The sequence below is a fragment of the Dinoponera quadriceps genome, unplaced genomic scaffold (genome assembly GCF_001313825.1).
Source record: "Dinoponera quadriceps isolate SergipeBrazil2010 unplaced genomic scaffold, ASM131382v1 scaffold475, whole genome shotgun sequence".
Classification (NCBI taxonomy): domain Eukaryota; kingdom Metazoa; phylum Arthropoda; class Insecta; order Hymenoptera; family Formicidae; genus Dinoponera; species Dinoponera quadriceps.
In genome coordinates this window covers 9,333-25,541 of record NW_014554738.1, presented here as the reverse complement: position 1 = coordinate 25,541, position 16,209 = coordinate 9,333, and the positions used below count along the sequence as shown (strand labels likewise).

At 43.5% G+C, this 16,209-nt stretch overlaps 2 protein-coding genes across 2 annotated transcripts in view; one reads left to right on the top strand and one right to left on the bottom strand.

Moving 5' to 3' along the window:
- The window catches only part of LOC106741218, a 30,207-nt gene that overhangs the window by 12,876 nt on the left and 1,122 nt on the right, over positions 1-16,209 (bottom strand). Inside the window, exons 2-13 of the mRNA XM_014612994.1 lie at positions 15,454-15,741; positions 13,393-15,123; positions 5,898-6,062; positions 5,426-5,611; positions 4,806-4,982; positions 4,091-4,256; positions 2,857-2,968; positions 2,659-2,773; positions 1,460-1,511; positions 1,174-1,346; positions 654-820; positions 138-279 (exon numbers count right to left, since the gene is read on the bottom strand). Of these exons, the coding sequence (XP_014468480.1) occupies positions 138-279; positions 654-820; positions 1,174-1,346; positions 1,460-1,511; positions 2,659-2,773; positions 2,857-2,968; positions 4,091-4,256; positions 4,806-4,982; positions 5,426-5,611; positions 5,898-6,062; positions 13,393-15,123; positions 15,454-15,741 (3,474 nt within the window). The remainder of the gene's footprint in view (positions 1-137; positions 280-653; positions 821-1,173; positions 1,347-1,459; positions 1,512-2,658; positions 2,774-2,856; positions 2,969-4,090; positions 4,257-4,805; positions 4,983-5,425; positions 5,612-5,897; positions 6,063-13,392; positions 15,124-15,453; positions 15,742-16,209) is intronic.
- On the top strand, positions 9,550-13,193 carry LOC106741219 (carbohydrate sulfotransferase 11-like). The gene is made up of 5 exons (XM_014612995.1): positions 9,550-9,879; positions 9,935-10,083; positions 10,191-10,522; positions 10,624-10,823; positions 11,494-13,193. The coding sequence occupies exons 1-5, from the start codon at positions 9,709-9,711 to the stop codon at positions 11,722-11,724; spliced, it is 1,083 nt and encodes a 360-aa protein (XP_014468481.1). The 5' UTR covers positions 9,550-9,708; the 3' UTR covers positions 11,725-13,193.

The window sequence follows — 16,209 nt, the reverse complement described above, 5'->3', positions numbered from 1 at the left end:
TATGGCAAAGTAACAGGAGCCTTGACATGGTTAACATTTTGGGTAGCGCGGAAAGTAAATCGTTATCTTCCATGTGATCTTCCGAGTTTATTTCACGGGAATTTTAGTCTTTCTGCACGATGCGCAAAGTCGCTTACGTTGTACTCTCTGCTTGTGGTCCCCGAGGCTTTCGCGTAGGCGGATGAATGGTAACTGCCGTAATGCGAGTCGAAGGTTTGATTCAGGCTCTCCTCCTCTTGGTAAAGACGTTTTCGCCGTTGATACGTATTAGCGTATGATCTGTGTGATAAAGATCACAGCGTTAATTTAATCGAGAGATCAAGAGAGCTTGATTCTTAAAATTGAAAGATCACGAGGATGGTTTGAAGAGTGATATTGGTTTGATATTGAGGACAACGGTTTTAGTTTAATAGGGTACTTTACTTTTCAATATAATCCCCTCGAAGCTCGACGCACTTCACTCAACTGGTTTCTCCAGATTCCCGATTCCCTCCCGGAAATGGAGAAGGAAGGAAGAGAATTAAAAAGGAAGAGAACTATATAACCACATATATAATTTTAACTCATGTCCTCTATGAATACCTGAGCCAAGTCACTCTTCGAATCACTCTCGTAATTGAGAGGGCAGATTACGGTCCGACAGTAAGACTCACCCGATATTCTCCTGCCACGAATTTATCCGATTTCGGTTACTGTCCAGCGCATCTTTCGTCTGCTTCCGTGAATTGGAGTTGACGTATCCCAGGTTGATGGATTTCTCGCGATTCTGCGGCGTTACTTTGTGACGCTCGCGTGTCAACAATACAGGGATTTTTGATTCCTATAAATACACATGTCCCTTCTTATTTTCACAGTTACTTGATAAATATTTATGCTACTAATAAAAAAGACAAACAATAGAAAATTATGACGTAATAAGTGAGTATTTCTTAAAACATATTTTAAACGTGTGCTGTTGCAGAGCTTATATTAAATGTTGGCATATTATGTTCAGCATTTCTGTCTAAGAACTTATAAAAACCAAACGGTTTATTTCTGCAATTGGTTCTTACAAGTCAAGTTTATGATTTTATTTGAATGGGAAATTAGAATATATTATCATATCATATAAACGACACATTTAATAAGGAAACGATAAAATGTCGCTATTCCACAAATCGCTGTGCATCTTGCCTTTTCCTTGGTGATTTCATTCAGATCTTTACGACTTCGTGTTTTCTGCTCGAAATTGCTGTCGTGGGTTTCTTTGAGATCTTTCAAATCCTTCCCGACAAGGTCATACAGTTGGGTCGATGACGTATAAGACGATCGCTCCCCGAATCTTGAAGTGAAGTTCGAAAGCATCCCTGAAAAATCCGAAACGTCATTACGAGTCCCTCGATATCAAATCGAATTGTATTCTTCGTTCGGGATAGGAAATGACAAGGGGAAAATGAAAATACAGAATAATCGTACTTACCCGCATTTACGCTTTGTTCGTCCGGCTCCGTTATCTCGTCTTCATTGTCATTCTGCAACAGAAAGAGATACTCGAATACTGCGACATCGAGCCCGTTTTTTGCCGATTGCACAATACTCTAATCTTTAATATTTATTAATAAATAATGTGATATTTTTTTCAGGCATACAATCGCTAGGAGATTTTATTTCGAGGAATGCGAACGTTTGTATTGTGTTGCGAAAAGTCAAGTAAAAAATTGAAGTAACCTCGCGTCGCATTTCATATGACAGCTCATCGTTGAAGTTTATTCAGAAACAGTCGAACTCCGCGTATCATTGATTCCATTCAGCAGAAAAAGTAGATCAGTAAACGCTTTGCGCTTTTTCGGTGTCAGCAGCTTTGCAACTGTTAAATAGCGGTCGCTATTTTTTCCAGCATACTTTTAATACTAATTTAGGCTGGATCTTTTAATAAACATGTTGGAAAAGCGTAAATGTCGACCAGCTAAAAATCTTATAACACTTGCGAAGCTAACTAAGCTGCTTTTTTATGCGGGAACATAGAAAATTTATCAAAAATTTCAGATACCTAATCTGATGTTTACGAACTAAAAACACGATAGAATATTATTAATTTCGACAAAACATGGCCGGATAAAAGTTGATTAAAAATTATGATAAATAATGTACAAGAAGATAGATAATGTATTAGACGTTTCAAATAATCTTATTTACGAACTAAAAACACGATTCAATCGGATAGATTTTTCTTCTGCTTGATTTTATCGAATATTTTTTAGCAAATACGTTAATGTGGGCGAAGACAGTTGGTTTTACTCTAAAAGCGGAAAATGTTAACAAATTACAAAACTTCCTTTCATTTTTCGAATAAAGTCAACCGTCTTTGTCTATATTAGCATGCATATTATAATTGTGCAAAAGGATTTTTAATTCTGTGCAGCCAGCGACGAATATAATACCAACAAATTTTCAGTAAAACAGGAGGATTCCTTTAAGAACTGAAATCTTTACCATTATAAAATTTACTGTCTTCCTTGGCGAAATGAACTTTACTGACAGTCTATTTTTGCTGCGCTAAAAAAAATATGGTAAAATTGAAAAGAATCTATATGAAGGAAGCTACGATATTCTCTCCGTGTAGGACAGTGCTTATTTTAGCGAGATTCGTGAAGGAATAACAGACGCGAGCGATCTTACGTGCGAAGGCAATATCTGCCAAGTCACCGGTTGTTCATTCTTGGACTGCAAGCCGATACCGAGCGCAACGAGATTAGGTCTCTCTGTCCACGGACTGTCGCGGTTATTGATGTTTCTGAAATAATCCGTTCGACACGTTAATCGGAAATATCCCCGGAAAATCACGCGTGATCGCGCCCCGAGATTATTCGAGATTACCTGGACTCTCTCCCTTGCGCTGACATAGAAGTGGCGATAATCTGACCTCTGGTGCGACCAGTACCTGGCGAAACCGAGCCGCTTCCTGCCGCAATCCAATCGACATCGGGTCCTACGCATATCAAATATTGTGTGATATTAATTAATATTTTTGTGAGGGATCTCACAAATGTACGAATCTCTGCAAATTCGAGTCAGAGTTCTGCTGTCTTTGACCGCACGTTTTGTGCGAATACTTGGGAATATCGCACACTCGAGACGAAAGTAAAAGAAAGTGCGATGAATATAATTTTCCGTAAAGTCATAATCTCGAAATTCTAATACCGACACAATTTTCAAAATTTCACTTTAGCAAATAGCTATATATAATAGCAAAAAGCTATATTTTTCGGCACTTGTACTTATTTCAGTATTTATATCGACTTGGACTGGAATCAGTATTATCCTAAGTAACACAGTCTGGCTCTATATTCGCTTTATACGTTATAAATTGTAATAATTTGAGATGATTAGTCGTCAAAACGTCACAATGACGTTGTGGCGGATAGCTGTATCAGACAAAAATGCTGCGGTTTAAGCTACGACAACGCAGCCATTTATAGCTTCATGCGCTACTTAGGATAATTGTCAGTACAATTATATGCTATTAAAATTTCAGAAAAATTGCATTTCAAGAGATTATTTCAGTATTTGCATGGATTTCAGAATTACGACTTCCCGGGTAATTGTCCCATTTTTCCAATTTCGATACATTTTATTTTTTTTCCGAAATAATGTATACCAATGTGCCTAATTCGGAGGAAAAAAGGGACAAAGCAACGCACGTATAGTCAAAGAGCACAGGCTTTATATGTACATGTGCAGATAACTGTGTAACATTCGAACTTCGCGTTTTAGAGACATCACATCGCGATACCGCGACCGAATATAAGGTTGCTTTCAAATGTGGAAAATGCGAGCGAATATTTGCGCAGCGCGACTTAAACACGCGACAGAAAGAAATTAGGATGAAGTATCGACTGGACTCTAATGGGAGAAGAAAGGAAAAAAAGATATCGTTTATTTAAATTTGTCAATCTTTCACAGCAAAATTCTCCATTACGTAATGAACGAGTGAGCGGATAGAGCGAAAGATTTTAGTGCGATGGCTTTCGAAGATCCGCCTTTTTAGTTCGTGACGAGATTCTGTCGCGAGTGCGTTATGCTTCGCTCCCTTATTCCCGGTTGTTATTACCAGTAGCGATCTGAACAGTCGGTGAAATTTGCAAACCGTACACCACGAGGCCGTCGGCCGACACTAACGGCAGCGACTTCCGAGCCAGCCGAGCTCTGATTGCGGCCAACATTGCCTCAGCATCGGGGCTTCCGTCACCCGCTCGTTTCCCTGCTTTCAGGACCTCCTGCGAGAAAGACATCGATGATTTAAGGTAACACAATATCGTTTTCGCAGAAGTTACTTCGCACGATATTGGTAATTAATTACGTTTAGGATTTAAAAAATCACTAATATTAAGGAATGGTCGAAACTGTTCTATTTTGATAGGTTTTGGATGTTAGAACAACAGAAAATATTAGAACCATACTTTTTTAGCGGCGTGTGCTCAATGTTTAGTGGTTAAAACGATCCCTCGAAAATAACGGGTTTTTTTTTCATTTTTAACACGTTCATCACCAATCACTCGATATCGCGTGATGCGAGTTCTCACCAAACGGCGTTATCGCGTAATAGATATTTAGAGTACATAAATTCTATGTACATAATAATAAAAGCATATAAATAATATATTAACTTATTTTGAGCACAATAAAAACTAAATAAAAAAATTAAAAAAATACGAAATTCCAATTTTCAGCTTGGCAATGAACGTGTTAACGAATATCTTCGAAAATGAGATATATAAAGAAAATGTTTTATATAAAAGTTTTACGTTCTGTCCCAAGCGATATACCTCGGGATCGTAGATTTGTGCCAAAACAGCCAGGGTGTCGAGTGCGGCTTGACGTACTCTGCGTCGCCGGTCCCCGACCATCGTCGTCACACGGTTGGCCACAGTTTCCAGCTTGAACTCTGTGCTCGGGAACGTCACCAGCGAGAAGATTAGCAGCTGCAGCGCGTTTTCTCTCGTCTACGAAGAAGCGTATAAATTTGATTCGAACCATTTAATTCGTATCATTTTACATGTCTCGTTCGTAGTTAATTTTGAGAAATTGACTCGGATAGAAATATAAGATAAAAATTATTATGAAATTTTGAAACCGAGAAACATCTTGACATTCTATCTTAATATATTATTCTCCTATTTGATATGTGCTATTTATATATTTTTTAGGAACTGACAAATTTACCGTTAAAAAATGACTACGTTCCTTGGCAAAATTTCCTTAGCAAAATTTATCTTTAATAAGACGAACTCAACTTAGTCCATTTCTGCATTAAAAAAATTGTAAAATTGAAGAAAGAATTATAATAAAAATTGAACTTTACAAGTAAAAAAATGGTAAACTTAAAAAAGTTTGCGTGGAAAAAAGCTATGTGATATTCTATATATACATGCGATTACGGAATCACCTTAGCATTTCTAGCGTTCAGACAGTGCGGTTGCATTAGTTGTTCCAGAAGCAGGCTAGGCTTGAGCTTGAGCATCGCGATTCTAGCGAGCTGCGCCGTAGCTGGACCACCTTGTCTGGCAAGACCCCATGCCAACTGCGGCAATTTTCTCTTGAGCGCATCTTCGGAGACGCCAGCAACGATTATCTGAAATACGACATATTTCAAATAAGAATACACGTAGCAGCGTGGGCTTTTTAGGAGCTCTTCCCGAGCAAAAATGACCGGTGCATTTTAGTATCTATCTAAGATTATTTCAAAGTTACATTCTATTCAAATCACGTAACTTTCATTCGTCATTATTTCGACTTGTCTGTCGTTAACCGTGGAAACGCATACGGGGCGCGTTGTACGTGCACGATAAATTGCTCGAGATTTTGGCACATTTACGACGAATTCTCTGGAGAGAGAGGGGGACGAGTTATGAGCTTACCTTCGCCACCGCTAAACCGGCGGCGGCTACTCGGCAGCTCCTTTCGCCGCCGAGCACCGCATGCAAGAGCGATCCTAATCGCGACTCTATCGCGATCAGGGCCGAGGACGTCCGCAGGGCCGACGCGACTCTCTCCAAAGCTCTCACACGCGCTCGCCAGTCCTCCTGCAAAAGTGACAAGTAGCTGACGATAAAAGATTACGCGGAACTATAACCTCACGGAACGCAATGGAAGACGCGTCTATCTGCATAACTATCAAGTAATCGCGTTCCCCCGATGTCCACGTATGTATCCATCGAGCGGAGATCGATCATCGCGTTTCTGATTTCTCGATTTCAAATATATGTTCTCTCCCCCCTCCCTCCTTTTTCTCTCTCTCTCTCTTTCTATGCGTTTACAATTCGCGTATCGCGACCAATATCGGGTACAAATAAAAGTACCCTGCGGACTTGAAGCGAGCAGCCGAAGTGCATCCAATTTCGCTTGCGCTATTACGAATCGGAAAACGGTTTGAAAATTACCGGCCGGTAGATAAATGGCGGTACAATTGCTGGCTGGTGATTTGCATATATACGAGAATGACGCCTACCTGGACCGACCTGGCACGCAACACGTACCTCATTTTCTTGCGACTTACTGCGGCCACACGTTTCCCTCTTTCCCACCCCCTTTTCCCGTCGTCCTGCGCTCCCACGCACCCTCCGGTCGCATAACGATCCGTACAAGGGAAATCTCCCGGCGTTTTTCAGCCGCGAAATATTCACACGTGAACGTGCTCGAGTAACACAGTCTGGCCGTATATTCGCTGCGACGGCAAAAATCTGGCTAATCTTGCCAGCCTAATTACAGCTGTTTGGACACAGACGTTATTTTGCCGGACTTTTAACTGCAAAAGCGCTGTGACGACTAATAAAAAAGTCGAGACTAACCGTAGCCACTTTAGCTGCATTAATTGGCATCGCTGTGACATCGCGATAACAAAAGTCAAAATGTACTTATGAATTTGCGTTAGTATATGTGCGTTATAAATTGTAATAATTTATAGTGATTAATGAATTATCTAAATTTGATCTAAGTTTAATGAGGTGAAGATTCTGGATTGTCAGGTATTCACAATCCCGGTTGAATCGAACAATTTTTACAAATTCTCCTTTTAATATTTTTACGTAATTTTAAAGTTAACTTTTAATTTTCATGGGATATTAATTTACATATGAAAAACATTCTTCGTTTATTAGTTTGTTTATCTTTATACCAACCGCCATTGCTGTAACATGGCTATTATGATCTCTTAACTTAATAACTTTTTATTTCCAACTTATGTAGCAGCAACTGAATGTGCTGACCGGGATGTACGAGGTTTGTTCAAAAAGTATCGCGAATTTTGAATTTTCGCGGGTTACGTATATTCGATTTTCGATTTTTTTGTGGCGTTATGTTGGTACTCATGTCCCTCACTTATGCCGACAAGTTCGGCCATTTTGAATATTCAGTTTATCTTTGACAGCTGTTTTGCTTGGACGTGTTTTGGCTCGTCTTAAATTTTTGCCTATTCCACAAAATGGATCAAAGAATCTAACAAAATTAAGTGCGCGGACGAATGTTGACTGTGGCATATGGTGAAGCTACCTTGGACCGAAGCAATGTTTATCGGTGGTACAAAATGTTCTCAGAGGGCCGAGAAGATGTGAACGACGAAGAGCTTGCCGGAGCATGTCAACAACAGACTAAAACATTGATGAAGTGAAGAAAATAGTATTGGCCAATCGAATCACCGTTAGAGAAGTTGCTGAGGACCTAAACATATCGATTGGCTCGTGCCATTCGATTTTTACTAATGATTTGGACATGAGACGGGTCGCCGCGAAATTCGTACCAACGCCCCTGCTCACACATCGTTGCTTGTGCGCGAATTTTTAGCCAAAAACAACACACTAATGATGCCGCAGCCACCGTATTCTCCAGACCTGGCCCCCTGTGACTTTTTCTTGTTCCCGAAACTGAAGAGGCACATGAAAGGACGATGCCACGCTACGACTGAGGAGATAAAGACGGCATCGAAGGAGGAGCTGAACAAGATCACAAAAAATGATTTTTTGAAGTGCTTCGAGGATTGGAAAAAACGTTGGCACGAGTGTATAATATCTGATGGGGATTATTTTGAAGGAGACAAAATAGATATTCATGAATAAATAAATAATTTTTGAAAAAACACAAAATTCGCGATACTTTTTGAACAGACCTCGTATAATTACACATAATATGCACGCGGTTTTTGCGAGAAGTATTGCATTTTCATTCGCTCCGATTGATGGAAGTGAACGACGATCGTTTTAAAAACGAAATAATCGCAGCTTCTGTTGAGGAAATATTTACATTTGATTGACACTTTTGATCTTCGATACAATTTAATCTTGTCCTCGATTCATGAGTCGAGCTAATAACGAACAGTAAATAACAATTTAGACGTGCGCCACGAGGATCGATTTCGCGTTTGAGGAAAGATCCGGGGCAAGAAAGTCCTGCATGGAAGAAGTTGCGCCATCGACGGTGCCACCAGTGTAGCGACAACTACAGGTGGCACATCGGGTTAGATCAATTATGCAGTGTAAATACAACGTTACGTGAAGCCGAACAGTAGATAGATATATGCATATTCCCGCCGGTCGGGATTGCGGCGAGAAACGTCTCGTGGAAATCGATCGGGGCATATTTATTTTCACCGGGCTTTCGCAGACGCGTCGGCGGGGTCGCACGTGCAATCATAAAAAGGTCTAGGTGCGGTGACCTTGAAGTTAAACTGAATGAACATACGGCGCACCGGACGATCGGTTGCCACGTACGCGCTACGTCCTACGTTTCGGGTGATACAATTCGGGTATTTATACACACCGGGTAATACCCAGGATTCACAAGTATTACTCATGTACTCGGATATCTTCCTTGATAAACTCGGGCAGTGCCCGAGATACGGAAATTAGTACGCGGAATTGACAGTACCGGTATACATTGGCGCGAGCGTTTGCTGTCGTAAAGTACAACAAAGCGCCGTATGAATTACGTTGTCATTATCGGTCGATTTACGCTAGCTCGTCGATAATTGACTCGTCCGCCGAACGATAATTCTCATCAAAATTCACTCAAATTAAAGAGCCATCATTCTTGCTCTTCGGACTTTGTCGAACGAACGGAGCGAACGGTTTGAACAGCTGAACTAACGGAATTAACGTGCAGAGAGGATCTGGGCTTCCTCCGTGACGTTCCTCCCCACTTAGACTCCAGGAGTGGACTCATATTCGACATTGCGTCGATTCGCTCCCTACGTGTTTCCAACAATCTTGTTAATATATCGTTTGAAAGCAATATATTTCAACATCCGTCGTTCATCGCGTTCATTGAAATGCTGCTGAGTGCCGCATCTCTAACTATCGTTATTTTCACGTTACACCTGATATTAGACGGCAATAGCCGTCAAACTTATGCAACTTTACTTATGCACATTTGCACAATAAACTGGATCTGGAGAGCAGATGAGATTACATTTAAAAAGGAGAGCCGTTGAAGTGAACGATACGGTATCCACGATTGTAATTAAGTATGGATGTAACGGTATCGACAATTCGATTGCTCGGGGGCTGACGATACTCTAGATCCATCACTGTCACGAGAAATATGACGGAACCGGTCAGTCGGTGACTCGGTAGCAAGGTGGAGAGACTGCTTGTACGGTGAAGTCTCCGAAAAGTCTGTCGTTGAATTCAGTGTTCACGAATAAAGGCAGATATATATACACCTAACTAAGATCCGCGAATGATACGTGACGCGACGATGTCACGGCCACGGAAACGCGCGATGATCCGAATACTACAAGTTGTCGGCTATCTGGCAGCGATGTTTCTGACTTTAAAATTATTCCTGTCTATCGTCGGAGATGATGAGAGCGGGCATCCTCCCGTCGGCGACGATTTGCGCAGGCTGATGGTAAGCTGACGACAAGACTCTGGATTCCGGACGATTACGACGAATTCGTTTTCAGATTAACGCCGAGGCCGACAATACACGGCGATCGTTAAATGTGGAGAGAGTGTGCAAGAAATACAACTTGGGCTTCTATCGGAAACTCGCGGAGGACTCGCCGTTCAAGCATCCGCCCGCGCCCCAATATATGGTCTTCTACATGGATAGGTTCGTAGTGAGAAGATCGCGTTTAAAACTGGCTGGCCGATATAAAAGGGAGGCGGCCGAAGTCGAGGTCTCTTATAGATAAGGCTCTGACTGTTCCTCTAGCGCAGAATACACAATGTATCGTACTGCCCGGTGTACAAAGCCGGCACCACAACCTGGCTCTATAATCTCTGTTTATTAATGAATGTGCCCGAGCGTACGCTGAATCACGGAAAGGAGCAGCTGTCGAGCATAGCGAGGAGGGCGATACCGGAACTCGATTATCCCGAAGCCGCTCGGTTTCTGAACGCGAGTACCAAGTTGCTGGTGGTGCGACACCCGTTCGAGAGGCTGCTGAGCGCGTATCGCGACAAGCTGGAGAACTCCGTCGCCGGCCGGGAACACGGGACGTTTCACTTTTATCGAAAGTACGGAGCCAAGATCGTGCGGAAGTATCGCGGTGAGTCGCGAGAAAGTAAAGAGAGAAATTAGAAATCGACCGACCGGTAATTTTTCATTCGCTCGGAGCGGCCGGACGAATAATGAATTCTTTTCTTCCAGGGAAAGATTTCGCGAAGCCACGAGCGGATCAGGTGATTCGCCGTGAAGGTGCACCGCCGCCAGCCGGCGTGGAGCCGACTTTCCGTGAATTCGTCAACTATATCATCGACACCGACCTCGGCAGTTACGGCGACGATCATTGGATGCCGTATTATCTCTTCTGCACACCGTGCCTTGTCAGATACGACATTATCGCAAAGGTCAATATCGAGTTTGCGCCGCGAATAAACAGAAGTCGGCGTTCGATTCTCTGCTGAACTTTTCGCAAACTTTACTTCCTGTCAGGGAAAAAAACGTAGTTGTGGATTTCTAAGCTTTATTGTCCGTGAAGGATCAGGGGGGATCGCAACGCTTCGCGATTTCATTGGTTGCGTTCAAGCCAATGAAAAAAACAGCCGATGAGAGTTTTCCGCTGCGAGTTTGCAAGTGTTGTGGGATTTTCCCTTCTGACCGTTACTGAAAAATTTACACTGCTCCAACATGTTTACTGAGCGGTCCGTAGTATCAAAAGTATGTTGTTATTCAAAAATACTATATATTCCATTTAATCGACCGTTAAAATAATGGATATGCATTGTCTCGAAAAAAAGAATGCGACGAAATTCAGAAAGTAGGATAATTTTTAATAAATTTCTAAATATACCTTTCCCGAAAAATTGAAAAGGTAAAAGATTGTAATACCAAGAGCGGCATGAGACAATATATCGAAAAATACAGTTTTAACAAAGCAATAAAATAACAATAATAATAATATTCCAATAATAATAATACTTCTCGAGAATTTTGACACGTTCTTTGAAGAAATAAAAAAATATTAAGAACGACCGATAGTTTCGCAACTGTGTCATTAATGGAATTAATTTCGGACAGGTGGAAACGTTGTGGCGAGATCAGGTGTACGCGATCGACAAGTTAGGCTTGCAGAACAAGATCAAGCCTAGATGGAGGCACAGCAATAATTACGCGAACGCGTCCAGGGTGTACTTCAGCCAGCTGAGCAAGACCACAGTGCAGAGGTTGTACGAGAAGCTGAGATTGGACTTCGAACTTTTCGATTATTCGCCGGACGCCTATTACGAGTACGCCATATCTGTTGATTAGCCGGCAAAGCCGACTGAGCCGTGTGAACGATGATTAACGACGATGACTACACCGTTCTCCTCGCGCTCGTTCCTGCTTTGTGTTTCGTGGCAATTCGTCCCGCATTTTCCTACGTACATTTGTGATACGACGTGATACGACGTGAAGCTCGAAACCTCGATTTCTCGGCGACGATATGAGAAACACACCAACTACCGAAGTGAAGTGGATATTTTGCATTTGAGATAAAAGAAAGGAGAAAGGAGAATGAAAGAATAAGAGGAGGGAAAAAAAAAATATATATATATATATATATATTAAAACTCGTATATACACGCGCGTACACGTAATCCTGATAATTGATGGAGTTTAATCGCGTTACGTCACGCGACGAAACTTTTGTCGACGAAAATCGATCGACCTACTTCTCACTCTCGTAATGTATCGGACCGGCTTGTCCTAAAGTCAAGGGTTTCCAAACATTAATCGTCATCGGGGTGCCCCCAAAGCGAAGCATTACTCCGACGCGCACCAGAAATAGTTCCGGATTGTGTCTGCATGGATTCCAATGGACATTCGATGCAAATACATGTGTCGTATTTGCACGGTGTGATTTTTCAAAAGCCTCTTGAAAACCTAACTGTATTGTATCTTGATTTTCTTATTGAATTAGTCGCGGCTGGATAAACCGTCGCTGATGTCGGTCTGAAACGCCGTTCCGTAAGATTAAACGGCTAATTTTGATAAAATCATTGATCGCAGAGTTATAAGTGCGATAACAGCACAAGTAGCTTCACACGACGTAGATTCAAGAAGGATTAGTCTAACAAGGAAACATGAAACTCACTCATTTTGACTTTACTTTAGGTATCGTTGAGCAGCTGAAAATTTGAGCACAAAATTCAAGGGTTAAATTCCTCGAAAGTGATAACATTAAAAAATAAAATACATGAAGCCGTGAGGAACAAAGAAAGTCAAGTCGGCATCGATTCGACATAATTTCGATTGTTTCGAAATCGATTTCACGTCAATCGAACGTCGATTCGACATATATTTCTCTCTGAGTCAAAAAGTAGTGTCAAAATTACATTATCATTAATGAGATACGATATAGTGAAATGTATTACATGAAACAAAAAAAAATATGGGAGGATATTTGAATATTGTGAGATTTCAGTAGGACATCGTGATATATTCTACTGGAATATTCCGGGCATTAGAGAACATTAGGATATCTGTGCGATCGCACTTGGTAATCTGGGGTAATTTGGAATATCCTTAGGATAAAGTGGGTCATATACAATGAATCGACCTATTCGTGCATCATGACTGCTGTTTTGAATCATCCTTGTCGATTCGCCTAATAATACTCAGCAGTCGTGCAGATGCCGATTCATTGCGCGTTATCGCAAAGTTCCATTGTCACTAGGTCTAAATAAAATGTCTAGGTAAATGCTAAGGCTATTATGGCGCTTAGTATACTAACTGAATGTTGTACTTGAAATTCTTCCTCCAGTCCGTCGATCTGATTCGATTTTAATCCACCTTGACTGCGATTATGGTAATGCCGTGCGACAAATTTTACACGACTTGTTGAGACTCGATTCTTCCCACCCCTTTTTTTTCCGAACATTTATTAACGATCCGAACGACGCGCTTACGGCAATACAATCGCATGAACCCTCTCACCTTATTATGCAGATCGTCCAAAACCTCCTGACCGACCAGGCCCAGCTCCTCCCAATTAGGCTCCTGCGGCTTACCCTCGCCTTCGCTGCTGCTGCAAGTGACGCTCTCGTTCGTCTCCGACGAGTTCGTCCTGCCGCGCACTTGCCGCTCACTCTCGCCGTTCAGAACCTCGTGACCCTCCGTGATCAGTTCCATAACCTGTCCGACCTCGTCGACGAGGTCACCGTCGACCAGCCGATTGCACTCGTGCACCGGCGAGCCGAATGCAAAGTCGCTCGCGTTGCTCTCGGTCTCGCCGAAGAATTCACTACGTAACGACTCGTTCCAGGCGTCGTTCAGGCGTCCTCCTTCCCACTCGGGATCGTCGCTACCCCCCTCCTCGGCATTCCCTCTGTGCGATTTCCGCGACGGTGCCTCCGTCGATGCGTGATCCTTCACCTGCCTCAGCGGAACTTCGGCTACCATGTCGTTTTCTTTCAAATCAGCTGGGTCCGCGCGGCGATCGTCGCTCTTTTCGGGAAAAACAACGACTCGTTCCTCCGTTGAAGACACTCCGTTCGGAGTGTCTTCCGCCGTGGGTGTAATTCGTAGCACAGTGAGCGCGTCCTGATCGTCATCCTCCTTCTCGCCGTGACTCAACGACGACGATTGAACGATCTGTTCTCCGACCGACGTCTCGTTGATCTTCCGAGGAGAGCCACCGGTCACCCCCTCGTCCTCCGAAAGCACGTTCTCGCTGTTTCTTCGTTCCTGTGGGGAGGGACTCTTCGTCTCCTCGGTCGCTGGGTCGACGACGATGATGGGTCCGCTGGCCGTTCGCGCGAGGATGCTCTTCTTCGGGCTCAGCTGCGCGTTGTGCGTGTACGCTTCTCTCTTGGGGCTGCTGGAGGCCGACCTGGAAGTTCGCTTCGAGCCCCGCTTCTCCGCGTGAGGACTGCACGGTTGCGACCACGGTCGCTGTGGTCTCTCTGGCATCTTCGTGGCCGGCGACACGGGTAGCGGTATCCGCGTCTTCGGCGCGGCGATCTCGATCGATTCCGTCTCGTCGCTGTCGGGTGTCCTCAGCTTGACGATCTCGCCGCCGAAGTGCACCCGTCTCGATGTCTTTCGCTTTTCCTCCGGGTCCGCGAGAATGTTGACGTTCTCCCGATCGCCGTCCTCCTCTTCGCTGTCCTCCTCGTCGTCTTTCTCCTCCAAAATCGTCATCGTGATGGCCGTCTTCTTGTTGAACTTGATCTCAGTCTCGAGGACGACTCTGCCCGGCGACGCGCTACCATTCGTCGCCTCGTCCTCCTCCTCGGCTATGCCGGAAGTATCGCTGTCGCTGTCCCACTGAGATTTCTCCCGAGCACGCTCCTTGTCGATCTTCACAATGTCCGTCGTGTGCTTCCGGTCTTGCTTCTTCCTGCCCGATCTGATGTTGTAGATTTTCGAAAGGATCTCGATGTTCCTCCTCATGTTGTCGTCGTAATCCGCCAAGTAGCTCTCGAATTCCTTCTTACCGACCGCGTCGCGGATCTTCATGAGGGACTTGAGAACGGCTTCCTGATGCGGCACTTGGACCAATCGGGAGGCGAAGGCGATCGTGGCGTCTTTGAGGACCTGGCTCGCCGGTGCCGGACTGTCGGAGGATGGAAAGAGCAGCAGAGGCGCGCTCAGAATCACACCCGTCGTCACGTTCGTTTGGAACGGATTGTGGGCGTCCGGCCGATTCAAGCCGTCATGCAGGATCTGGCAGAAAGGTGAGAAAATACGTGACGCGTCGTTAATCGCGCGGAGGTAAAATCTCACTCGGTAAAATTCACGTGTGTCTAAGTGTATGATTTATGTGTCGCGTATTTCTTTCGAGAGTGAATTTTCACCGTTTCGTCCGTCAAATTCGAATGAACGGTCGAGTGAAACTTTTACAGTTCCGAGTGGTGGAACTTTCATTATTTTGCATCGAATGAATTTCCGTCCGTTTTAAGTGAGATTTCACTTTGGAAGAAATTCAGAAGTCATGTAATTTCGTTTGATCTCTTAATGTAAATATAAATAAGATCCAGTAGCGCGGATGTTTACATTTTTCACCATGCCGTCTCGGTTGGGGCTGTGAACGAGGTAGACTCTCAGCGTGTCCAGGGCACCCTTACGAACCGCCGGTGCTGGATGTCCCAAATTATTGATCAGCTCTGGCACCACTGGTTGCATGACCTTGTCAACGATATCGGCGTTCAGTGTCGGTAGCACGTCCATCAGCACCCGTAAGGCGTGTTGCCGCACTTCCCATTCCGGATCCCGAAGTCTCTCGGAGATTTCGACGAAGGTCACCTGCGTGTCGACCTCGGATGGAAATCTACGCGTGCGCACCTGGACCGGACGGAGATACGGAAGGAAGGATGTATCTTTAACTTGGAATTTCGCAGTAGAATGTATTCTCTTGTCAAAGAGGTCATTTTTACGTCTGTATAACACGCCGTGTCATTCAAATATATATGATGCGTGAATTTCAACCCGTCTATGGATAACAGGTCTTATTTCGTCTGATTGGGAATAATTTCCCTATTTAGGGGAATATCGAATGAAAATCGGCAACATATACAAGGTGGGCCATTTTAATCGACCCAGTCGAATATTTCGAAAATCAAGCCCGGGAGAGAAAAATTTTTCAGACAAAAGTTGTTTGGTTTCGAGGGGACCATAAGACGGTACCATTGGTTTGACCTTGAAGAATTATTTGAAAGTCACATGAAGGTCACCTCAATTTCTTTTAATGGCATCCTCTACTTTTTATTACATATTCTTGTAGCTGACCTCGAGAGCTTTCCAAAACACTGG